Source organism: Oncorhynchus masou, unplaced genomic scaffold (assembly GCF_036934945.1).
Source record: "Oncorhynchus masou masou isolate Uvic2021 unplaced genomic scaffold, UVic_Omas_1.1 unplaced_scaffold_2342, whole genome shotgun sequence".
In the NCBI taxonomy this organism is placed as follows: domain Eukaryota; kingdom Metazoa; phylum Chordata; class Actinopteri; order Salmoniformes; family Salmonidae; genus Oncorhynchus; species Oncorhynchus masou.
The window spans coordinates 44,921-64,584 of NW_027008804.1; the positions used below are offsets into that span (position 1 = coordinate 44,921).

At 42.3% G+C, this 19,664-nt stretch overlaps 1 protein-coding gene and 1 long non-coding RNA gene across 3 annotated transcripts; both read left to right on the plus strand.

Annotated features, from left to right (window-relative positions):
* Positions 1-8,679: 8,679 nt before the first annotated feature.
* Positions 8,680-14,794, plus strand: LOC135533372 (uncharacterized). 2 transcript variants are annotated; one of them, XR_010454486.1, is made up of 4 exons: positions 8,680-8,942; positions 12,195-12,373; positions 13,737-13,920; positions 14,313-14,794. It is a non-coding gene; the product is annotated as an uncharacterized LOC135533372 (long non-coding RNA). The 2 variants fall into 2 exon arrangements; XR_010454485.1 differs by lacking the exon at positions 12,195-12,373.
* A 231-nt stretch (positions 14,795-15,025) lies between these two features.
* Positions 15,026-16,266, plus strand: LOC135533373 (zinc finger protein 253-like; the record flags this gene model as incomplete). The annotated part of the gene is made up of 1 exon (XM_064960717.1): positions 15,026-16,266. A coding segment is annotated over one exon (867 nt), but the record flags the coding sequence as incomplete, so codon positions are not given.
* Positions 16,267-19,664: the final 3,398 nt, after the last annotated feature.

Consider the following 19,664-nt stretch of genomic DNA (forward strand, 5'->3'; position numbering starts at 1 on the left):
CCTTTCTATTTTATACAGCTATGTTCAATTGTTTTCTTCATACTATAAAATAATGCCACGGAATTCTAAGCAAATCTTGCCTGCTAAATGAACTAGTGCAGCCAACTGCCATATGGCATATCCATATCAGGGCTTAACATAAGTATTGTCATGACTGGCCTGTTCGGGTCAGGTTACTGTGGACCACAATCCTGCAGAGACATCTCTCCTCATACCCACCGGAGGGGAGAGATCAAGAGGTATGGAGGTGGGGGTTTTTTGACACCTCACGCCCATTGTAAATTGTAAATATATTCTTATGATCTGTGCTTACACTAATGTAACAAAACATGTATGTTTTGGTCGATCAAGTTCATATTTATATCCAAAAACCTCCGTTTACATTTGGCTTTGCCTCCAAAACATCCTGTGAATTTGCACAGAGCCACATAAATTTACAGAAATTCTCATAATTAACTTTGATAAAAGATACAAGTATTATGCACAGAATTATAGATATACTTCTCCTTAATGCAACTGCTTTGTCAGATTTCAAAAAAGCTTTACGGAAAAGTAAACCATGCAATTATCTCAGTATGGCGCTCAGAGACCAAAACAAGCCAAACAGATACCCGCCATGTTGTGTAGTCAAAAGAAGTCAGAAATAGCATTATAAATATTCACTTACCTTTGATGATCTTCATCAGAATGCACTCCCAGGAATCCCAGTTCCACATGTGTTTGTTTAGTTCGATAAAGTCCATTTATGTCCAAATACCTCCTTGGTGTTCGCGCCTTGAGTTCACAAATCCATGACGCGCGATCACTAGGTCCAGACAAAGTCAAAAAGTTCCATTACAGTGCGTAGAAACATGTCAAATGATGTATAGAATCAATCTTTAGGATGTTTTTAACATAAATCTTCAATAATGTTCCAACTGGAGAATTTCTTTGTCTTTAGAATTGCAATGGAATGCAGGTCGCTCTCAGGTGAGTGAGCGTGATCAGCTCTTATTCTCCCCACTTCACAGTAGAAGCCTCAAACAAGGTTCTAAAGACTGTTGACATCTAGTGGAAGCCTTAGGAAGTGCAATATTACCCCATAGACACTGTATATTCAATAGGCAATGAGTTGAAAAACTACAAACCTCAGATTTCCCACTTCCTGGTTGGATTTTTCTCAGGTTTTCGCCTACCATATGAGTTCTGTTATACTGACAGACATCATTCAAACAGTTTTAGAAACTTCAGCGTTTTCTGTCCAATACTACTAATATTATGCATATATTAGCATCTGGGCCTGAGTAGCAGGAAATTTTCGCTGGGAACGCTTTTCATCCGAACGTGAAAATGCTGCCCCCTCACCCAAACAGATTAATCAGCATCACGTCGGGCACGGTAGCACCTTTGCTTTTCAGCAGCGCTCAATGGTGTGCCAGAACTCTTTTGAATGATGTGGCAAATCGCGGTTCTTGTGTTGCACCCTTGGCCCTCACGTTTGCTCTACTTCTGCCTAGATAATATGTTAAGGAATCCCTAATTGTCTTTCCGTCCTCCCTAACTGTGCACTTGTTCACTTCTCTTAACTTCTCTTTCTCTCTTTGGTGGAATTTTCACAAGGATGTGGTAAATTTTCACAACTCTAAGCACAAAAATCTGTTTAAAAATTCTTAGGCCATTTTCAATAAATTACTTTTGAAAAGATTTTCCTGTCATTTGTAAACTATACATTTATCTATAATTTAATGAAACTGCTAAAAACTGAACCACAAAACCAAAATTGGATAGTGTCGAGTTTAGGTACTGTTTGAAAAAAAATGGTATAAATTGACATCAATTTAATTTAGGTTGGAAGCTAAAACCAAATAATTCATGGATTTGACTGTAAATACTACACCACTCTTCTTCAGCCAGTGTACTTCTATACAGTAGGGTAAAGTGAGTCACTGTGCTACCATTTGAAATTATGGTGTGGTGTACAATGCGCTGCTAAAATACTTGGGTGATTTGAGAAAATATGTACGTTTTGTGGAAAGTAGTGAACGATTGCACACTTCAGGAGAAATGGGGTATTATAAGGATGCAGCAATCAGAGATTTAGACTAAAGTCATCACATTTTTTGATCTAATGATATTCTATGTACAATACTTCCTGTGTTCACCAGGACAGAGCAAGTCCGTCCCCCTCCAACCTGCTAGAGTCCCCTGGTCACAACTCTCCTGGTAGCGCCTTACTGCTGGATCTGAAGAGGGTGTCTGTGCGGCTGGTCGACTGCAGGAAAACAGCAGGGCAGAGTGGAACTGTGAGAGAAGGACACGAGGAGGGAGATTTGATTTCATCAAGTAAGAACAATGGGGTGTGTGTGGATGAAACTACAATCTGATTCTGCAACTTCTGTTAATTCATTGATAAACAATATATAGTAATTGGCCAGTTTATTAGGTACACCAATCTAGTACCGGGTCGGGTCAGCCTTTGCCTCCAAAACAGCCTGAATTCTCCGGAGTGTGGATTCTACAAGGTGTCGGAAACGTACCACAGGGATGTTGGTCCATGCTGACGCAATGGCAACACGCAGTTGCTGCAGACGGCTGCTCATTCATGATGTCAACAGCCCGTTCCATCTCATCCCAAAGATGCTCTATTGGGTTTGGTCAGCAACAATGTTCAGATACACTGTGCAGTTATTTGTCTGTTTGTGGTCTGCCTGTCAGCTTGCACGATTCTTGCCATTCTCCTGTGACCTCTCTCGTCAATGAGCTGTTTTCACCAACCGGACTGCTGTTGACTGGATATTTGCTTTTTGATGCACCATTCTTGGTAAACTCTGGACACTGTCGTGTGTGAAAAGTCCAGGAGAGTGGCTGTTTCTGAGATTCTGGATCCGGCGCGCCTGGCACCGGCGATCATACCTCGCTTAGTCACTTAGGTCACTTGTTTTGCCCATTCTGATGTTCAATGAAACAGGAACTTAATGTCTCTGCCTGTCTGTCTGCTTTATATAGCAAGCCATAGCCACGTGACTCACTGTCTGTAGGAGTGACCTATTTTCATGAACTGGGGAGTGTACCTAATAAACTGTCCACTGAGTGTATAATGATATATTGTTTGTTTATGGACCCATATTTCCAAAACCGAGTTATTCAATGTCTGTTTCAATGTCTGTTTCACAGGGGACTCTCCTCCTCTCAGTGGGAGGGACTTATCATCTGGGGAGCTTCAACAACAACATGTTGCTGACGAGGCAGAGCAGAGTCTCTCCCAATCAGAACACCTCAAACACCAGCACAGACGTACAGGAAGAAATCTCACCACAGCTGCTCTGACTGTGGGAAGAGTTTCACAACACGGAGATCCTTCATAATTCACCTGCGTATTCACACCGGAGAGAAGCCTTATCACTGTTATCAGTGTGGGAAGAGCTTCAATCAGTCAGGCAACCTGACAACACACCAGGTAACACACACTGGAGAGAAGCCTTATAGCTGTGATCAGTGTGGGAAGAGCTTTGCTCGGTCTGGACAGCTGACTACACACCGGGTAACACACACTGGAGAGAAGCCTTATAGCTGTGTTCAGTGTGGAAAGAGCTTTAATCAGGCAGGCAACCTGACAGCACACCAGCTAACACACACTGGAGAGAAGCCTTACAGCTGTGATCAGTGTGGGAAGAGCTTCAATCACTCAGGCAACCTGACAGCCCACCAGGTAACACACACTGGAGAGAAGCCTTATAGCTGTGAGCAATGTGGGAAGAGGTTTGCTCACGCTTCCAACCTAACTCGACACCAGGTGACACACACAGAAGAGAAGCCTTACAGCTGTGATCAATGTGGGAAGAGTTTTGCTCAAGCTTCCAACCTAACTAGACATCAGGTAACACACACAGAAGAAAAGCCTTACAGCTGTGATCAATGTGGGAAGAGGTTTGCTACATATTACACATTCAAATATCATCTGAGAATTCATACAGGGGAGAAGCCTTACCCCTGCCTTGATTGTGGGAAAAACTTTGCGAGTGCAGGATCCCTAACCATACACCAGAGTGTACACACAGGAGAGAAGCCTTACAGCTGTCATCAGTGTGGGAAGAGCTTTGCTGTAGCTAACACCCTGATTATACACCAGCGCATTCACACTGGAGAGAAGCCTTATAGCTGTAATCTGTGTGGAAAGAGCTTTGCTGTGGTTTCCACCTTGAATAAACACCAGCGCATACACACTGGAGAGAAGCCATATAGCTGTGATCAGTGTGGGAAGAGCTTTGCTCTATCAGATAAACTAACTATACACCAGCGAACACACACAGGAGAGAGGCCTTATCGCTGTGATCAGTGTGGAAAGAGCTTTGCTCGAGCTTCCACCCTGAATTCACACAAGCGAACACACACAGGAGAGAAGCCTTATAGCTGTGATCAGTGTGGAAAGAGCTTTGCTGAGTTAGGGACCCTGAATTCACACCAGCGAACACACACTAGAGAGAAACCCTATGTCTGTCTATGTGGAAAGAGTTTTTCTCTTTTAGGGCAAATTAAAAAACACCAGAAATCAAAAACGTGCCATATTTCATCTCCATCCTATACCCGACAGTGGTTATAGATCCCTAAATTAAAGGCTCTATAGAAACATATCCATCTCCCATTCTTAAACAGTTGACTTAGTCTGATCACCATGGTAACCTCTGTGCAGCATAATATGCAGCTCTGATCTAGGATCAGGTCTCCCTGTGTCTTTGTAATATCACACATTGATCTACATGGATAAATGTTATCATGGGAAATGTCATAGTGAACCTGTGAGGGGATGTTGATAATAGTATCTTCTTTCATGTACTCATGATACTATTATTATTAAATGTCATTATGTAGAAAGTTTCAACAATAGGTGTATATTCATGTATTCAATTGATCAATACATTCAATCCAACTATCTTCTAAACATGAAGTTATCACTTAAATTGTGTATTTTATAAATCTGTATTGATTAAAATGATCCTAAATCTAATCCATAATATATTGGATAATTATTTCCATGAGTTCAAGACAAGATCTATGCATACTGTGTCTTGTACCAACGGTTAATGTAATAACTTTTAGATTTATAATGTAATAAAACTGGTAAATGTAACATCTTGTTGGTTAATATGATGAAAAGTTGTCTAATAACCTTTTCCACCTAATGTAATAAGTTATTGGTATCAGGTAACAACGTTTTTTAATGAATAACGTAATAACTTAAACCGATCATGTAATAAATCAAATCAAATAAAATGTATTTATATAGCCCTTCGTACATCAGCTGATATCTCAAAGTGCTGTACAGAAACCCAGCCTAAAACCCCAAACAGCAAGCAATGCAGGTGTAGAAGCACGGTGGCTAGGAAAAACTCCCTAGAAAGGCCAAAACCTAGGAAGAAACCTAGAGAAGAACCAGGCTATGTGGGGTGGCCAGTCCTCTTCTGGCTGTGCCGGGTAGAGATTATAACAAAACATGGCCAAGATGTTCAAATGTTCATAAATGACCAGCATGGTCGAATAATAATAAGGCAGAACAGTTGAAACTGGAGCAGCAGCACGGCCAGGTGGACTGGGGCAGCAAGGAGTCATCATGTCAGGTAGTCCTGGGGCATGGTCCTAGGGCTCAGGTCCTCCGAGAGAGAGAAAGAAAGAGAATTAGAGAGAGCATATGTGGGGTGGCCAGTCCTCTTCCGGCTGTGCCGGGTGGAGATTATAACAGAACATGGCCAAGATGTTCAAATGTACATAAATGACCAGCATGGTCGAATAATAAGGTAGAACAGTTGAAACTGGAGCAGCAGCACGGCCAGGTGGACTGGGGACAGCAAGGAGTCATCATGTCTGGTAGTCCTGGGGCATGGTCCTAGGGCTCAGGTCCTCAGAGAGAGAGAAGGAGAGAATTAGAGAACGCACACTTCAATTCGGTGTCCTGTGTGAATCTGACAGGAGAAGTACTCCAGATATAACAAACTGACCCCAGCCCCCCGACACATAAACTACTGCAGCATAAATACTGGAGGCTGAGACAGGAGGGGTCAGGAGACACTGTGGCCCTCCCCGAGGACACCCCCGGACAGGGCCAAACAGGAAGGATATAACCCCACCCACTTTGCCAAAGCACAGCCCCCACACCACTAGAGGGATATCTTCAACCACCAACTTACCATCCTGAGACAAAGCTGATTATAGCCCGCAAAAATCTCCGCCATGGCACAACCCAAGGGGGGGGGTGCCAACCCAGACAGGATGACCACATCAGTGAATCAACCCACTCAGGTGACGCACCCCCTCCAGGGACGGCATGAGAGAGCCCCAGTAAGCCAGTGACTCAGCCCCTGTAATAGGGTTAGAGGCAGAGAATCCCAGTGGAAAGAGGGGAACTGGCCAGGCAGAGACAGCAAGGGTGGTTCGTTGCTCCAGAGCCTTTCCATTCACCTTCCCACTCCTGGGCCAGACTACACTCAATCATATGATCCACTGAAGAGATGAGTCTTCAGTAAAGACTTAAAGGTTGAGACCGAGTTTGCGTCTCTGACATGGGTAGGCAGACAGTTCCATAAAAATGGAGCCCTATAGGAGAAAGCCCTGCCTCCAGTTGTTTGCTTAGAAATTCTAGGGACAATTAGGAGGCCTGCGTCTTGTGACCGTAGCGTACGTGTAGGTATGTACGGCAGGACCAAATCAGAGAGATAGGTAGGAGCAAGCCCATGTAATGCTTTGTAGGTTAGCAGTAAAACCTTGAAATCAGCCCTTGCTTTGACAGGAAGCCAGTGTAGGGAGGCTAGCACTGGAGTAATATGATCAAATGTTTTGGTTCTAGTCAGGATTCTAGCAGCCGTATTTAGCACTAACTGAAGTTTATTTAGTGCTTTATCCGGGTAGCCGGAAAGTAGAGCATTGCAGTAGTCTAACCTAGAAGTGACAAAAGCATGGATTAATTTTTCTGCATTTTTGGACAAAGTTTCTGATTTTTGCAATGTTACGTAGATGGAAAAAAGCTGTCCTTGAAATGGTCTTGATATGTTCTTCAAAAGAGAGATCAGGGTCCAGAGTAACGCCGAGGTCCTTCACAGTTTTATTTGAGATGACTGTACAACCATTAATAAGATTAATTGTCAGATTCAACAGAAGATCTCTTTGTTTCTTGGGACCTAGAACAAGCATCTCTGTTTTGTCCGAGTTTAAAAGTAGAAAGTTTGCTGCCATCCACTTCCTTATGTCTGAAACACATGCTTCTAGCGAGGGCAATTTTGGGGCTTCACTATGTTTCATTGAAATGTACAGCTGTGTGTCATCCGCATAGCAGTGAAAGTTAACATTATGTTTTCGAATAACATCCCCAAGAGGTAAAATATATAGTGAAAACAACAGTGGTCCTAAAACGGAACCTTGAGGAACACCGAAATTTACAGTTGATTTGTCAGAGGACAAACCATTCACAGAGACTAACTGATATCTTTCCGACAGATAAGATCTAAACCAGGCCAGAACTTGTCCGTGTAGACCAATTTGGGTTTCCAATCTCTCCAAAAGAATGTGGTGATCAATGGTATCAAAAGCAGCACTAAGGTCTAGGAGCACGAGGACAGATGCAGAGCCTCGGTCCGATGCCATTAAAATGTCATTTACCACCTTCACAAGTGCCGTCTCAGTGCTATGATGGGGTCTAAAACCAGACTGAAGCATTTCGTATACATTGTTTGTCTTCAGGAAGGCAGTGAGTTGCTGAGCAACAGCCTTTTCGAAGATTTTTGAGAGGAATGGAAGATTCGATATAGGCCGATAGTTTTTTTATATTTTCTGGGTCAAGGTTTGGCTTTTTCAAGACAGGCTTTAACACCTAAACCAATGTTTAATGTGTTACTTCACCAATGTTAATGCACATACCACCCTCCACCAATTACAAACCCACACACACAAACCTATGCCCTTGTACTCTTACACAAACAAGCACACAGTTATAGACACATACATTGATTTAATTTTTAAAAATTAACAATTCATCTGTAGTTCTTATAGTCAATGAGACAGGGAGCTCGGTCGGGCAAGAGAAAGGAGGATTGGGAAACTGCAAATAACAATAAGCTGAACTCCGTCTAGCAGAAACATCTTTGTATTAGCAACTATTAATGATTAGTTTATATTGTGTTAAAGTTAAGGAATGTCACCCTGCGAGGGGTGAACCATAGTAGGGGATATAAAGAGAACACCATCTTGAGAACTGAGTGTCTTGTTTGTAAATTGCTGTAAGTGTATACTCCGGTTGCAAACTATATTAAACAAACTAACCTCTGATTCCTGTGGTCACGCCCTATAAAGGAATCTAGCCATGAGCTCATTTGAAAGACAACAGCAAAGAATTTCTCTAACCAAGCTGTTTTTGTTGTTTCTATAAATACCTTAGATTTGTGATTGTAGATTGTATTTGCAAATATAAAAACAATACAACCACACGTGGACATAATGCATTTACTATCATTCAGGATGATACTAAAACAGTGAAACATGTTATGTACCGTTTAAATAAATTCATGATATAATACAAAAGTATTTTCTAGCATAATGACTCCCAAAACCGCCTCACCCACTTGAAGAGAGGTGTTGATGACTATATACAGTAGGTGGCGGCACCTTTCAAACACCACAGAAGAAGCCGGAAAGCATCAACAGGAAGTACTTTGTTACCATCCTCTATCTAGTTTTCAAACCAAACACATTTCCACAGGCTTTTGCAGGACGTTTCTAATGTACGATTAGTCTAAATGAGACGTTCATTTGTCACAACTTAAATGGAGTTTTGATATTTATAAAGTTGTGGTCTAGCTTTTCTTTATCTGAACGCTGTGACTAAGAAAATAACTGTAGCATACACATTTAGTGTCGTTTTTAAAAAAAATAAAAAAAATTGAAAGAATAAAGTAACGTTAGATTCCACGATGGATCGGGTAAGTTTGGTTGACTTCTATTAATAGTTTACCTATTGTGGTGTTTTAAATGTCTAGGTCCTGTTTTAACGTGTGATCTGCCACATACATGAGTTCGATTTGAACAGCAGGACAAAAGAAACCATGGTGGTAATTTCAGCCAAGTAGCCTACTAGCTCATCGCACACAGATTGAGGAAACAAGGCAATGCGCAACAAGCAGGTCAAGTCAGAACCAGGGAGAAATAATTAGGCATCGCCGACACCAATTATGTATATAAACCCTGGATTGCTGTTGCTTTATATTGGCCATTGAGAGTATTTAAAAGTACCGGGTAACTTCTTTGAACACCTCATTGTTTCTCCAGATGTCAGTTCGACCACACAGCGTTTATACACTAATTTGTTGCGCCCAAATAAAGAAAACGACCATTGAAAATAGGTGATTTCTGTTGCTAGGCTACCAGTTACGGTGCTGTTAGCTTGTGTTTGCGCGAGTCTTTATGCGGAAGTAATACAACATTGATAGCTTGTGTCGAAGAATGATATGGAGTTAATATTATTTAGGCAGAGTGAGACAGTAAAAAGACAGCAGACGATACTGCGCGACAGCAGCTCCTTGCAGAACGAAGAGAGTGAGGAAATGCATGCATTTTCATACAGAGCTAAAAAAAACGGACGGGAACACAAAACAGAGACAGACGTGGAGAAAACAATCACAGCAGCACCAGTAGCTTGTTCAAATGTTTGTCGCAAAAGTGGGAAATCCCCTTTCCACATATGGAAAGATTGCCCAGCAAAGGATGCTGAATGCATGCTGAATGCTTTTCAGCTGTCTGTTGATTAAAGCAAATGCATGAGGTTTCTGAGGAGGTACAGCAGGACAGCATCTTGCTGGGAGAAGTAAAGGGAAACAATACTGTCTGGCATTCAGACATTAAACTCAATGGGGAGGTTGTGTCATTTAAACTAGACACTGGGGCAGCAGTGACAGCTATCCCAACTAGGCTGTATAGCTATAGCAGAGATAGGCCTCCTGGCTCGCACATGCTTTTTCAGTTCTGCCCACAAATGTTCTATAGGATTGAGGTCAGGGCTTTGTGATGGCCACTCCATTACCTTGACTTTGTTGTCCTTAAGACATTTTTCCACAACTTTGGAAGTATGCTTTGGGTCATTGTCCATTTGGAAGACCCATTTGCGACCAAGCTTTAACTTACTGACTGATATCTTGAGATGCTGCTTCAATATATCCACAATTTTCAACCCTCATGAAGCCATCTATTTTGTGAAGTGCACCAGTCCCTCCTGCAGCAAAGCACCCCCACAACATGATGCTGCTACCCCCGTGCTTCACGGTTGGGATGGTGTTCGTCGGCTTGCAAGCCTCCCCTTTTTCCTCCAAACATAACGATGGTCATGATGGCCAAAACTTTATATTTTTGTTTCATCAGACCAGAGGCCATTTCTCCAAAAAGTACAATCTTTGTCCCCATGTTAAGTTGCAAACCGTAGTCTGCTTTTTTATGGCAGTTTTGGAGCAGTGGCTTCTTCCTTGCTGAGCAGCCTTTCAGGTTATGTCAACATAGGACTCATTTTACTGTGGATATAGATTTTTTAAATTTTACCTTTGTTTAACTAGACAAGTCAGTTAAGAACAAATTCTTAATTTCAATGACGGCCTAGGAACAGTGGGTTAACTGCCTGTTCAGGGGCAGAATGACAGATTTGTACCTTGTCAGCTCGAGGGTTTGAACTTGCAACCTTCCGGTTACTTGTCCAACCACTAGACTACGCTGGCTGTGTACCTGTCTCCTCCAGCATCTTCACAAGGTCCTCTGCTGTTCTGGGATTGATTTGCACTTTTCACACCAAAGTGCGAACGTGCAAGATACGTTTAATGCTAGCTAGCAACTTACCTTGGCTCCTTGCTGCACTCGTGTAACAGGTGTTCAGATAAAAAATACACACACACACACACACTTTTAAAACCAAAGTTTCACCCCTGCCAAAAACGATGTAGTCCCATCAACCTAAGCTAAATATGACGTGTCTATCCATGGTACTGATTTCTGTGTGTGCGTGCAAGTCGAAGAAAAAAAAAACATGTTGTGTGTGTCCCAATTTATGTTCCCTGAACGGTCTTGGACTCCGTCATACAGTACACACTCCCCCAAGGCAACCTGGCTAAGATGCTTGCTCGCAAGCCTAGTAACTTCCATTCATGGGCAACGATGTACCAGGCCAGCTAGTTAATAGCCCCTTTTCAAATTATTACTATTTTTTTTTGAGATGCTCATCTCACTACACACTGGCACAAAAAATATATTTGGACAATTATTATTTTATATTTTATGTTCAGTATTTTCTGTGCCTACTTTGCTAACATTATTGCGTTGGATTAAAATGCCACTATAGCTTCCATAAAGTGATGATTGGAATTAAAAGGTTTTAATAACTTTTTGGGTATCACAGATTTTATTACATTTGATCATTTATTACTCTCACGTGCACATTTCTTTCCATTAAGATCCAACAATGTGCTACCTTTTTGTAGCATTTCTGACAATGCTAACATCTTTTCAGCTAAATCTATCTAACCTGGTCAGCGACTTGGATGCTTGGCAACAATACTACAGCTATTAGCTAACATTAGCTTGCTTGTCCAAAGTCCAGCTAGCCTCTGTAGCTAGCGAACACCAGTCAATTGAAAGCTGCTAGCTAGCTAACCTTCAGGCAAAGAAAGGTAGCTCGCTGTAATGGTTTATGGAAGGTTTGTTACACAAACAACAACTTCAGCCATTGTCCTGATCCAGACAACAATCGCTGACATTAACACAGAAGCTGGCTAACGATAGCTAGTTCACATCCAAATGACAGTCCTATATTTTTGCAGAAAACATAGCTGCATCCGTTCAAAATCAAATTGACACGCTGCTACCTTACAATGCATGTAATGCAATATACTTTTGCAACACTAGCTAGCTAGCTACTCCATAGACCAAGCTATATTTAGAGCTAGCCATATTTCACTGTCCGGCAGGACACCACTCAAGCTGTAGCTGAGAAAACAAATCGACATGTAAACAGCATGTTGTGGACTGCAGAGAGCAAATGCATGCTGGCTAGTATCTGAACAAACTAAGTTTCAAACATCCTGAATAAATTAAAATAGGAGAAGGAGCCTGTCTTTACATTTTTAATCCAAATCTGTGCAGATCAACAGTGCCAAACTAAGAACTTTGCCAATTGACTGGCTTGATTATTTTTACAGCTCCGACCTGGATGCTGGACTTGCCCATGTGTTGGATATCTGTCAACAACTCTGCCATGCACGGCCATTCCAGTGGTGCAGCACTAGGGGTGGGGGCTAATGGGGGCAAGAAGGAAATACAGGCAGGGACCACATTACTGCAAGACAAAATCACTCGGTCAATTAATCATGATGGTCTTGTAAGTATTAAAGCAGTGTGTTAACTTAATTTAAACTCAATAAATAAATCATTTTGAAGACCCTGGTCCTTCCCCACCAGCAGCCAACCAGCAGTGCAGCTACCAGTCCCAGGGGTCCCCTCAAGGAGTTATACTAACAGACACCTGTAGGATACATTGTTTTATAAAATAAGCAATAAGCAACAACCACTCAGACCAATTCCAGGATTTAATTTAATCATATGTTTTATAGTGTTAAATATGTAATTATAGTGTTGCATGTTTTATAGAGTTTTAAAAAATGTTTATGGTGTTACATAATATTTTATAGTGTTAAATAATGGCAGGTCTACATCATGTTTCTTTGTATATGCTGGAACAGTCACACCCATGGCCCTCACGCTAGTTCCACTTCTACCTACATAATATGTTAAGGAATCCCTAGTTATCTTTCCTTCCTCCCTAACTGTGCACTTGTTCACTTTCCTTCACTGATTTGAAAGGAAATGGCTGTTATGAAACATATGGTGGATTCTCCCACTATCACATGACTCCACCAATCCAATGATGTTTTTTCTCTCTTTGGTGGAATTGTCATAAGTATGTTGTAGATTTTCATAACTGTAAGTACAACGATGTTCCTGTCATTTGTTAACAATACATTTAACTATCATTTAATCAAACTGCTAAAAACGGAATTACATAAGCAAAATTATAAAGTGTCAAGTTTACATACAGTATTAAAAAAAATGAAAATTGAAATGATGTAGTGTACAATGTACTGCTGAAATACTTGGGTGGTAAATTACAGTTTATTTCACTCATTATCTGAATGTTGACAGTTTTAAATGTGGATGCTGTTACAGTAATAAGACAAGTGGATCTTGAGCAATGTTGCATGGGGCAGAAATTGCACCAGGCTACACAATACCTTTTTACTGTAGGTTTCTACTACATGCCACAATACCCCCATATCTGATGGTATCTTCTATATATGTACTGTATAAGAATACTGAAACTATGAGACTGACATTTTTCTCAACATGCTCCAAGTGGGATAACTAGCAGCAGTAGTTCTGGTGTTTAGGTTTTTCATCACTGGTTATTTGAACAACATGATTTAGCAGGTGTTACCATCTTTCACACGTTGGAAGGGGAGGTGACATCTACATCTTGAAAGAGGGGTGGAGCTTTTCATTTCTGTTCTGATCTTTATTCTACCATCAAGTTTTATACGTTTTTACATTTTGTAAAAAATATTCCAATTCCATTTTGACAAAGGAGGAGGTATTATAAGGATGCAGCCATCAATCAGAGATTTAGACTAAAGTAATCAAATGTTTGGTCTAATGATATTCTCTACAATACTTCCTGTGGTCACCAGGACAGAGCTAGTCCGTCCCCCTCCACCCTGCCGGAGTCCCCTGGTCACAACTCTCCTGGTAGCACCTTACTGCTGGGTCTGAAGAGGGTGTCTGTGAGGCTGGTCGACTGCAGGAAAACACCAGGGCAGAGTGGAACTGTGAGAGAAGGACACGAGGAGGGAGATGGAGATCTGATTTCATCAAGTAAGAACCATGGGGGGTGTGGATTAGACTACAATCTGATTCTGCATCTTCTGTTAATTGATTGATAAACAGTAAACACTCAGTGGCCAGTAAATTCAGTCCAGTCTCCTGTTGGAGGGGAATGTACCTAATAAATTGTTTGATGATAAGGGCAGCAGGTAGCCTCGTGGTTGAGTGTTGGGACACTAATGAAAAGGTTGCTTGTTCCAATCTCTGAGGCGACAAGGTGAAAAATCTGTCTGTGCCCTTGAGCAAGGTACTAAACCCTAATTGCTCCTGTAAAATGCTCTTGATAAGAGCGTCTGCTAAATAATAAAACAATAAAAAATAAAATGTTTTGGAAACATGGGTCCATATACAAATACTAACTATTCAAGATCTTTATTTTACAGGGGACACCCTGAACCATCGTTCTCTTAGTGGGAGGGGCTTATCGTCTGGGGAGCCTCAACAACATGTTGCTGAGGAGACAGAGAAGAGTCTCTCCGGATTAGAACATCTCCAGAAACACCAGCAGAGACGTACAGGGAAGAAACCTCACCACTGCTGCTCTGACTGTGGGAAGAGTTTCACAAGCCAGAGTGGCTTCATTATTCACTGTGATCACTGTGATCAGTGTGGTAAGAGTTTTGCTCCATCTAACACCTTCAAAACTAATGTAAGAATTCATACAGGGGAGAAGCCTCACCCCTGCCTTGATTGTGGGAAAAGCTTTGTTAGTGCAGGAGCCTTAACCGTACACCAGCATGTACACACAGGAGAGAAACCTTATAGCTGTGATCAGGGTGGGAAGAGCTTCAGTCAGTCAGGCCACCTGACTACACACCAGCTAATGCACACTGGAGAGAAGCCTTATAGCTGTGATCAGTGTGGGAAGAGCACTGGAGAGAACTCCTTATAGCTGTGGTCAGTGTGGAAAGAGCTTTAATCAGGCAGGAAACCTGAAAGCACACCAGCACACGGGAGAGAAGCCTTATAGCTGTGATCAGTGTGGGAAGAGCTTTGCTGTACTTCCCTCCCTGACTAGACACCAGCTAATACACACAGGAGAGAAGCCTTATAGCTGTGATCAGTGTGGGAAGAGACACACCGGGTAACACACACAGTAGAGAAGCCTTATAGCTGTGGTCAGTGTGGAAAGAGCTTTAATCTGGCAGGAAACCTGAAAGCACACCAGCTAATACACACAGGAGAGAAGCCTTATAGCTGTGGTCAGTGTGGAAAGAGCTTTAATCAGGCAGGAAACCTGACAACACACCAGGTAATACACACTGGAGAGAAGCCTTATAGCTGTGATCAATGTGGGAAGAGTTTTGCTCAAGCTTCCAACCTAACTAGACATCAGGTAACACACACAGGAGAAAAGCCTTACAGCTGTGATCAATGTGGGAAGAGGTTTGCTACATATTACACATTCAAATATCATCTGAGAATTCATACAGGGGAGAAGCCTTACCCCTGCCTTGATTGTGGGAAAAACTTTGCGAGTGCAGGATCCCTAACCATACACCAGAGTGTACACACAGGAGAGAAGCCTTATAGCTGTAATCTGTGTGGAAAGAGCTTTGCTGTGGTTTCCGCCTTGAATAAACACCAGCGCATACACACTGGAGAGAAGCCATATAGCTGTGATCAGTGTGGAAAGAGCTTTGCTCACTCAGATAAACTAACTATACACCAGCGAACACACACAGGAGAGAGGCCTTATCGCTGTGATCAGTGTGGAAAGAGCTTTGCTCGAGCTCCCACCCTGAATTCACACAAGCGAACACACAGTGGAGAGAAGCCTTATAGCTGTGATCAGTGTGGAAAGAGCTTTGCTGAGTTAGGGACCCTGAATTCACACCAGCGAACACACACTAGAGAGAAACCCTATGTCTGTCTATGTGGAAAGAGTTTTTCTCTTTTAGGGCAAATTAATATACACCAGAAATCAAAAACGTGCCATATTTCATCTCCATCCTATACCTGACAGTGGTTATAGATCCCTAAATTAAAGGCTCTATAGAAAACATATCCATCTCCCATTCTTAAACAGTTGACTTAGTCTGATCACCATGGTAACCTCTGGAGCATAATATGCAGCTCTGATCTAGGATCAGGTCTCCCCTGTGTCTATGTAATATCACACATTGGGATCTAAATGGGTAAATGTTATCATAGATAATGTCATATTGTGTGTGTGTGGGGGGGGGGGTGATGTTGATAATTGTATCGTCTTTCATATACTCATGATACTATTTTTAAATCTCATTATGTATAATGTTTCAACAATAGGTGTATATTCATGTATTCAATGAATCAATAAATTAAATCCAATATCTTATAAACAAGATATCACTTTAATGTTATAGTTTTCTTGTGTGAGCAAGATGGTGCCAACAGAAAGGGTCGCCTCGCTTCTAGTCCAGCCGGGAAGAACTATTGGATATCAGAGTGACGTCAACTTACCAACAATTCGACCAGGAATACAACTTTCCCGATGCGGATCCTTTGTTCGCAGCACCACGCATTCGATCTGATTCCAGAGGCCGACCCAAAACAACGTCGCCGCAGAAGTGGTAGACGGAGCGGCCTTCTGGTCAGAATTCGGAGGCGTGCACACCACCCACAGCTTCCGAGTATATTACTCACTAAAGTCCAGTCTCTAGATAAAAAGGTAGACAAAATTAGGGCAAGGGTTGCTTTCCAGAGAGACATCAGGGACTGGAACATACTCGGTTTCACGGAAACATGGCTCTCTCAGGATATGTTGTCGGAGTCCGTACAGCCACCGGGATTCTTTATGCGTCACGCTGACAGAAATAAACATATCTCTGGGTTGATGAAGGGCAGGTTGTTTGTTTCATGATTAACGACTCATGGTGTAATCGTAACAACATACAAGAACTCAAGTCCTTTTGTTCACCTGACCTAGAATTCCTCACAATCAAATGCCAACCGTATTATCGCCCAAGATAATTCTCGTCTGTTATTGTCACCGCCGTGTATATCCCCCCTCAATTCGATACCACGACGACCCTCAAGGAACTTCACTGGAGTCTTGGCAAACTGGAAATGATATATCCTAAGGCTGCATTTATTGTAGCTGGGTATTTTCATTAACAAAGAAAATTTGAGAACAAGGCTCCCTAAATTCTATCAGCATATTGATTGAAGCACTCGTGAGGGCAATACACTGGATCACTGCTACTCTATCTTCCGCGATGCATACAAGGCCCTCCCCTGCCTCCGTTCGGCAAATCTGACCACGTCTCCATTTTGCTCCTGCCTTCCTATATGCAGAAACTCAAACAGGATGTATCTCCTGACGAGGACTATTCAACGCTGGTCTGACCAAGCGTAACCCACGCTTCAAGATTGTTTTGATCGTGTGGACTGGGACATGTACCATGTAGCCTCAGAAAATAATATTGATTTATATGCTGATTCGGTGAGTGGGTTTATAAGGAAGTGCATTGGAGATGTTGTACCTACTGTGACTATTAACCTACCCCAACCAGAAACCGTAGATAGATGGCGGCAGGTTCTGAAATTAACACCCGCCAAGCGCCAAATGTGGGTAGATTTTTCATTTGGCGAGTAAATCTCAGAAGGTTATCCGCCACACTGGCGGGTAAATGTTTGTACCAAAATAGTAATGTAATCAAATCTTGCATGATGGCTCAAGGGAATTACTCATGTTTGCCAGCCTACCACAGACCGTCTCTAGTGCTTATAGTTTCACGGCACTGTTTACCACACGGTACATCAGCTACTCGACATCGCTCACTTGCCACGGGTCTGCTGCTCGCTACTGTTCAATAAGTAGCTATTATGTGGCGATATTTACCTGGAGTGAGCCAACCTTTTGAAACGAAAACCCACTGACGAAAAGGAGGACGAAACACAGGAAGTTTTGTGAGAAATGAAGGTTTGGAGATAAAGGCGTTTCAAGAGGCTGATTACAGTAAGATGCGGAGACTGTGGTGATGAATTGTTCTGTGTGTCACCAGTATGCTGAAGATAAAAGCAGAAACAACTAATTTGTTATCAGAAATAAAATGATGAAGCTGGAGAACATTTGTGACCATGAACACAGCAAGTGTCACATTGCCTGCGTGCCGAGTGTCCCAGGCTCAATCAGAGCCTCTCCTCTTGACACCCTCTGTGACGGCAATAGTAGCAATGTCAGAGCAGACCAGCATGAAGATGAAGATGCTGTTTAAGACTGTACATGCCATTGGCAAGAAGGTGAGACCACTTTCTGACTTGGAGTGGATGTGCGAGTAAGTGAAAGTTGTTACTCTTGTAGCTTGTAGACTAGTACTTTTGTAGCTAGATTTTTCAAGTCTATTTAGCAGACGTGGTCCAGTATTGTAGGTTATTTCTCAGTTATTGATAAGCTTTGGTTCACCTCAAAATAGTGTATAAATAACCTAATTATAGGCCTACTGATGATGACATGGATCGCCATGCTTTCCTATGGCTCTGTGACATTCTATTTGAATGTTTGTCTCCAGATGCTGTTTACATTTTGAAGCATTGTGACACAATTGACTTTACCAGCCTTATAGTGTTGACCCTTAAGTAAACAAAGGCTAGAAGGCTAATTTAGCACAATCAACTGACAGCTATATTGGATAACATGATTGTATATTTAATTTTTAATGAATTGAAATGATGTCTTTATTTTTGCGGTTTGGATGAGAAAAAGGAATCGCTGTGGGCTCAACTAATAGAAATGAGAAGCAGGCCAAAGAGTTTATGCACCATATTGCAGAGGTCTTGAAAAAGAAGGGTCAACACTGCAAATTTTGACTCTTTGCATCAGCTTTATGTAATTGTCAAAAGCCTGTGACACTTGTGAAATGCTTGTAATTATACTTCAGTATTCCATAGTAACATCTGACAAAAATGTCTAAAGACACTGAAGCAGCAAAGCATTCTCAAGCATTCTCAACTTTTGGCCACGACTGTACACCTTCTACCACACCAGTCCACTGAACAGGGCAAACCTAGTGAACAGCTTCCAGGCTCTTGGGCACACACCGCTGGTGCCCACCCGAATTGGCAGGACTCGATGGGGAAGGACACCTATTGCGTGCACTGGACCACTTCCTGCGAAGGTACCAGGGGCTTGCTTGTCCAGCGTCTGGAACAGGTAGTGGCTCTAGATTGCTATTCTAAGTACTCCAGAAGTCATCAATATGCAATGTCCAGTAAATAACAACAGACACGGTTACAATTGGTAACATCATGTTTCAATGATTTATGTACTGATAAAATGACATATCTAATATAGTTTTTTTGGACAGCAATTCATTGTCTATTTGTATGTCTTTGTTCTTTATGTATTTCAGGTTCAATCTGCTGATGCCCAAACCTGTTCGCCTGTCTGTCTAAGGTGTCCAGCAGCACCTGATAGCAGCCAGGAAATACTACTGTACTGCGCAGGGAGGCTGTTGTTATCCACTTCTGTGGCTTCCTGCATGACACTCTCACACCTGAGCAACCTGTTCGCCTGTCTGCAGAGGTCCACCATCACCATGGCAACCATAGGTTCGCCTGTCTGCAGAGGTCCACCATCACCATGCAGAGGCAACCTGTTCGCCTGTCTGCAGAGGTCCACCATCACCATGCAGAGGCAACCTGTTCGCCTGTCTGCAGAGGTCCACCATCACCATAGCAACCTAGCAACCTGTTCGCCTGTCTGCAGAGGTCCACCATCACCATCTGCAGAGCAACCTGTTTCGCCTGTCTGC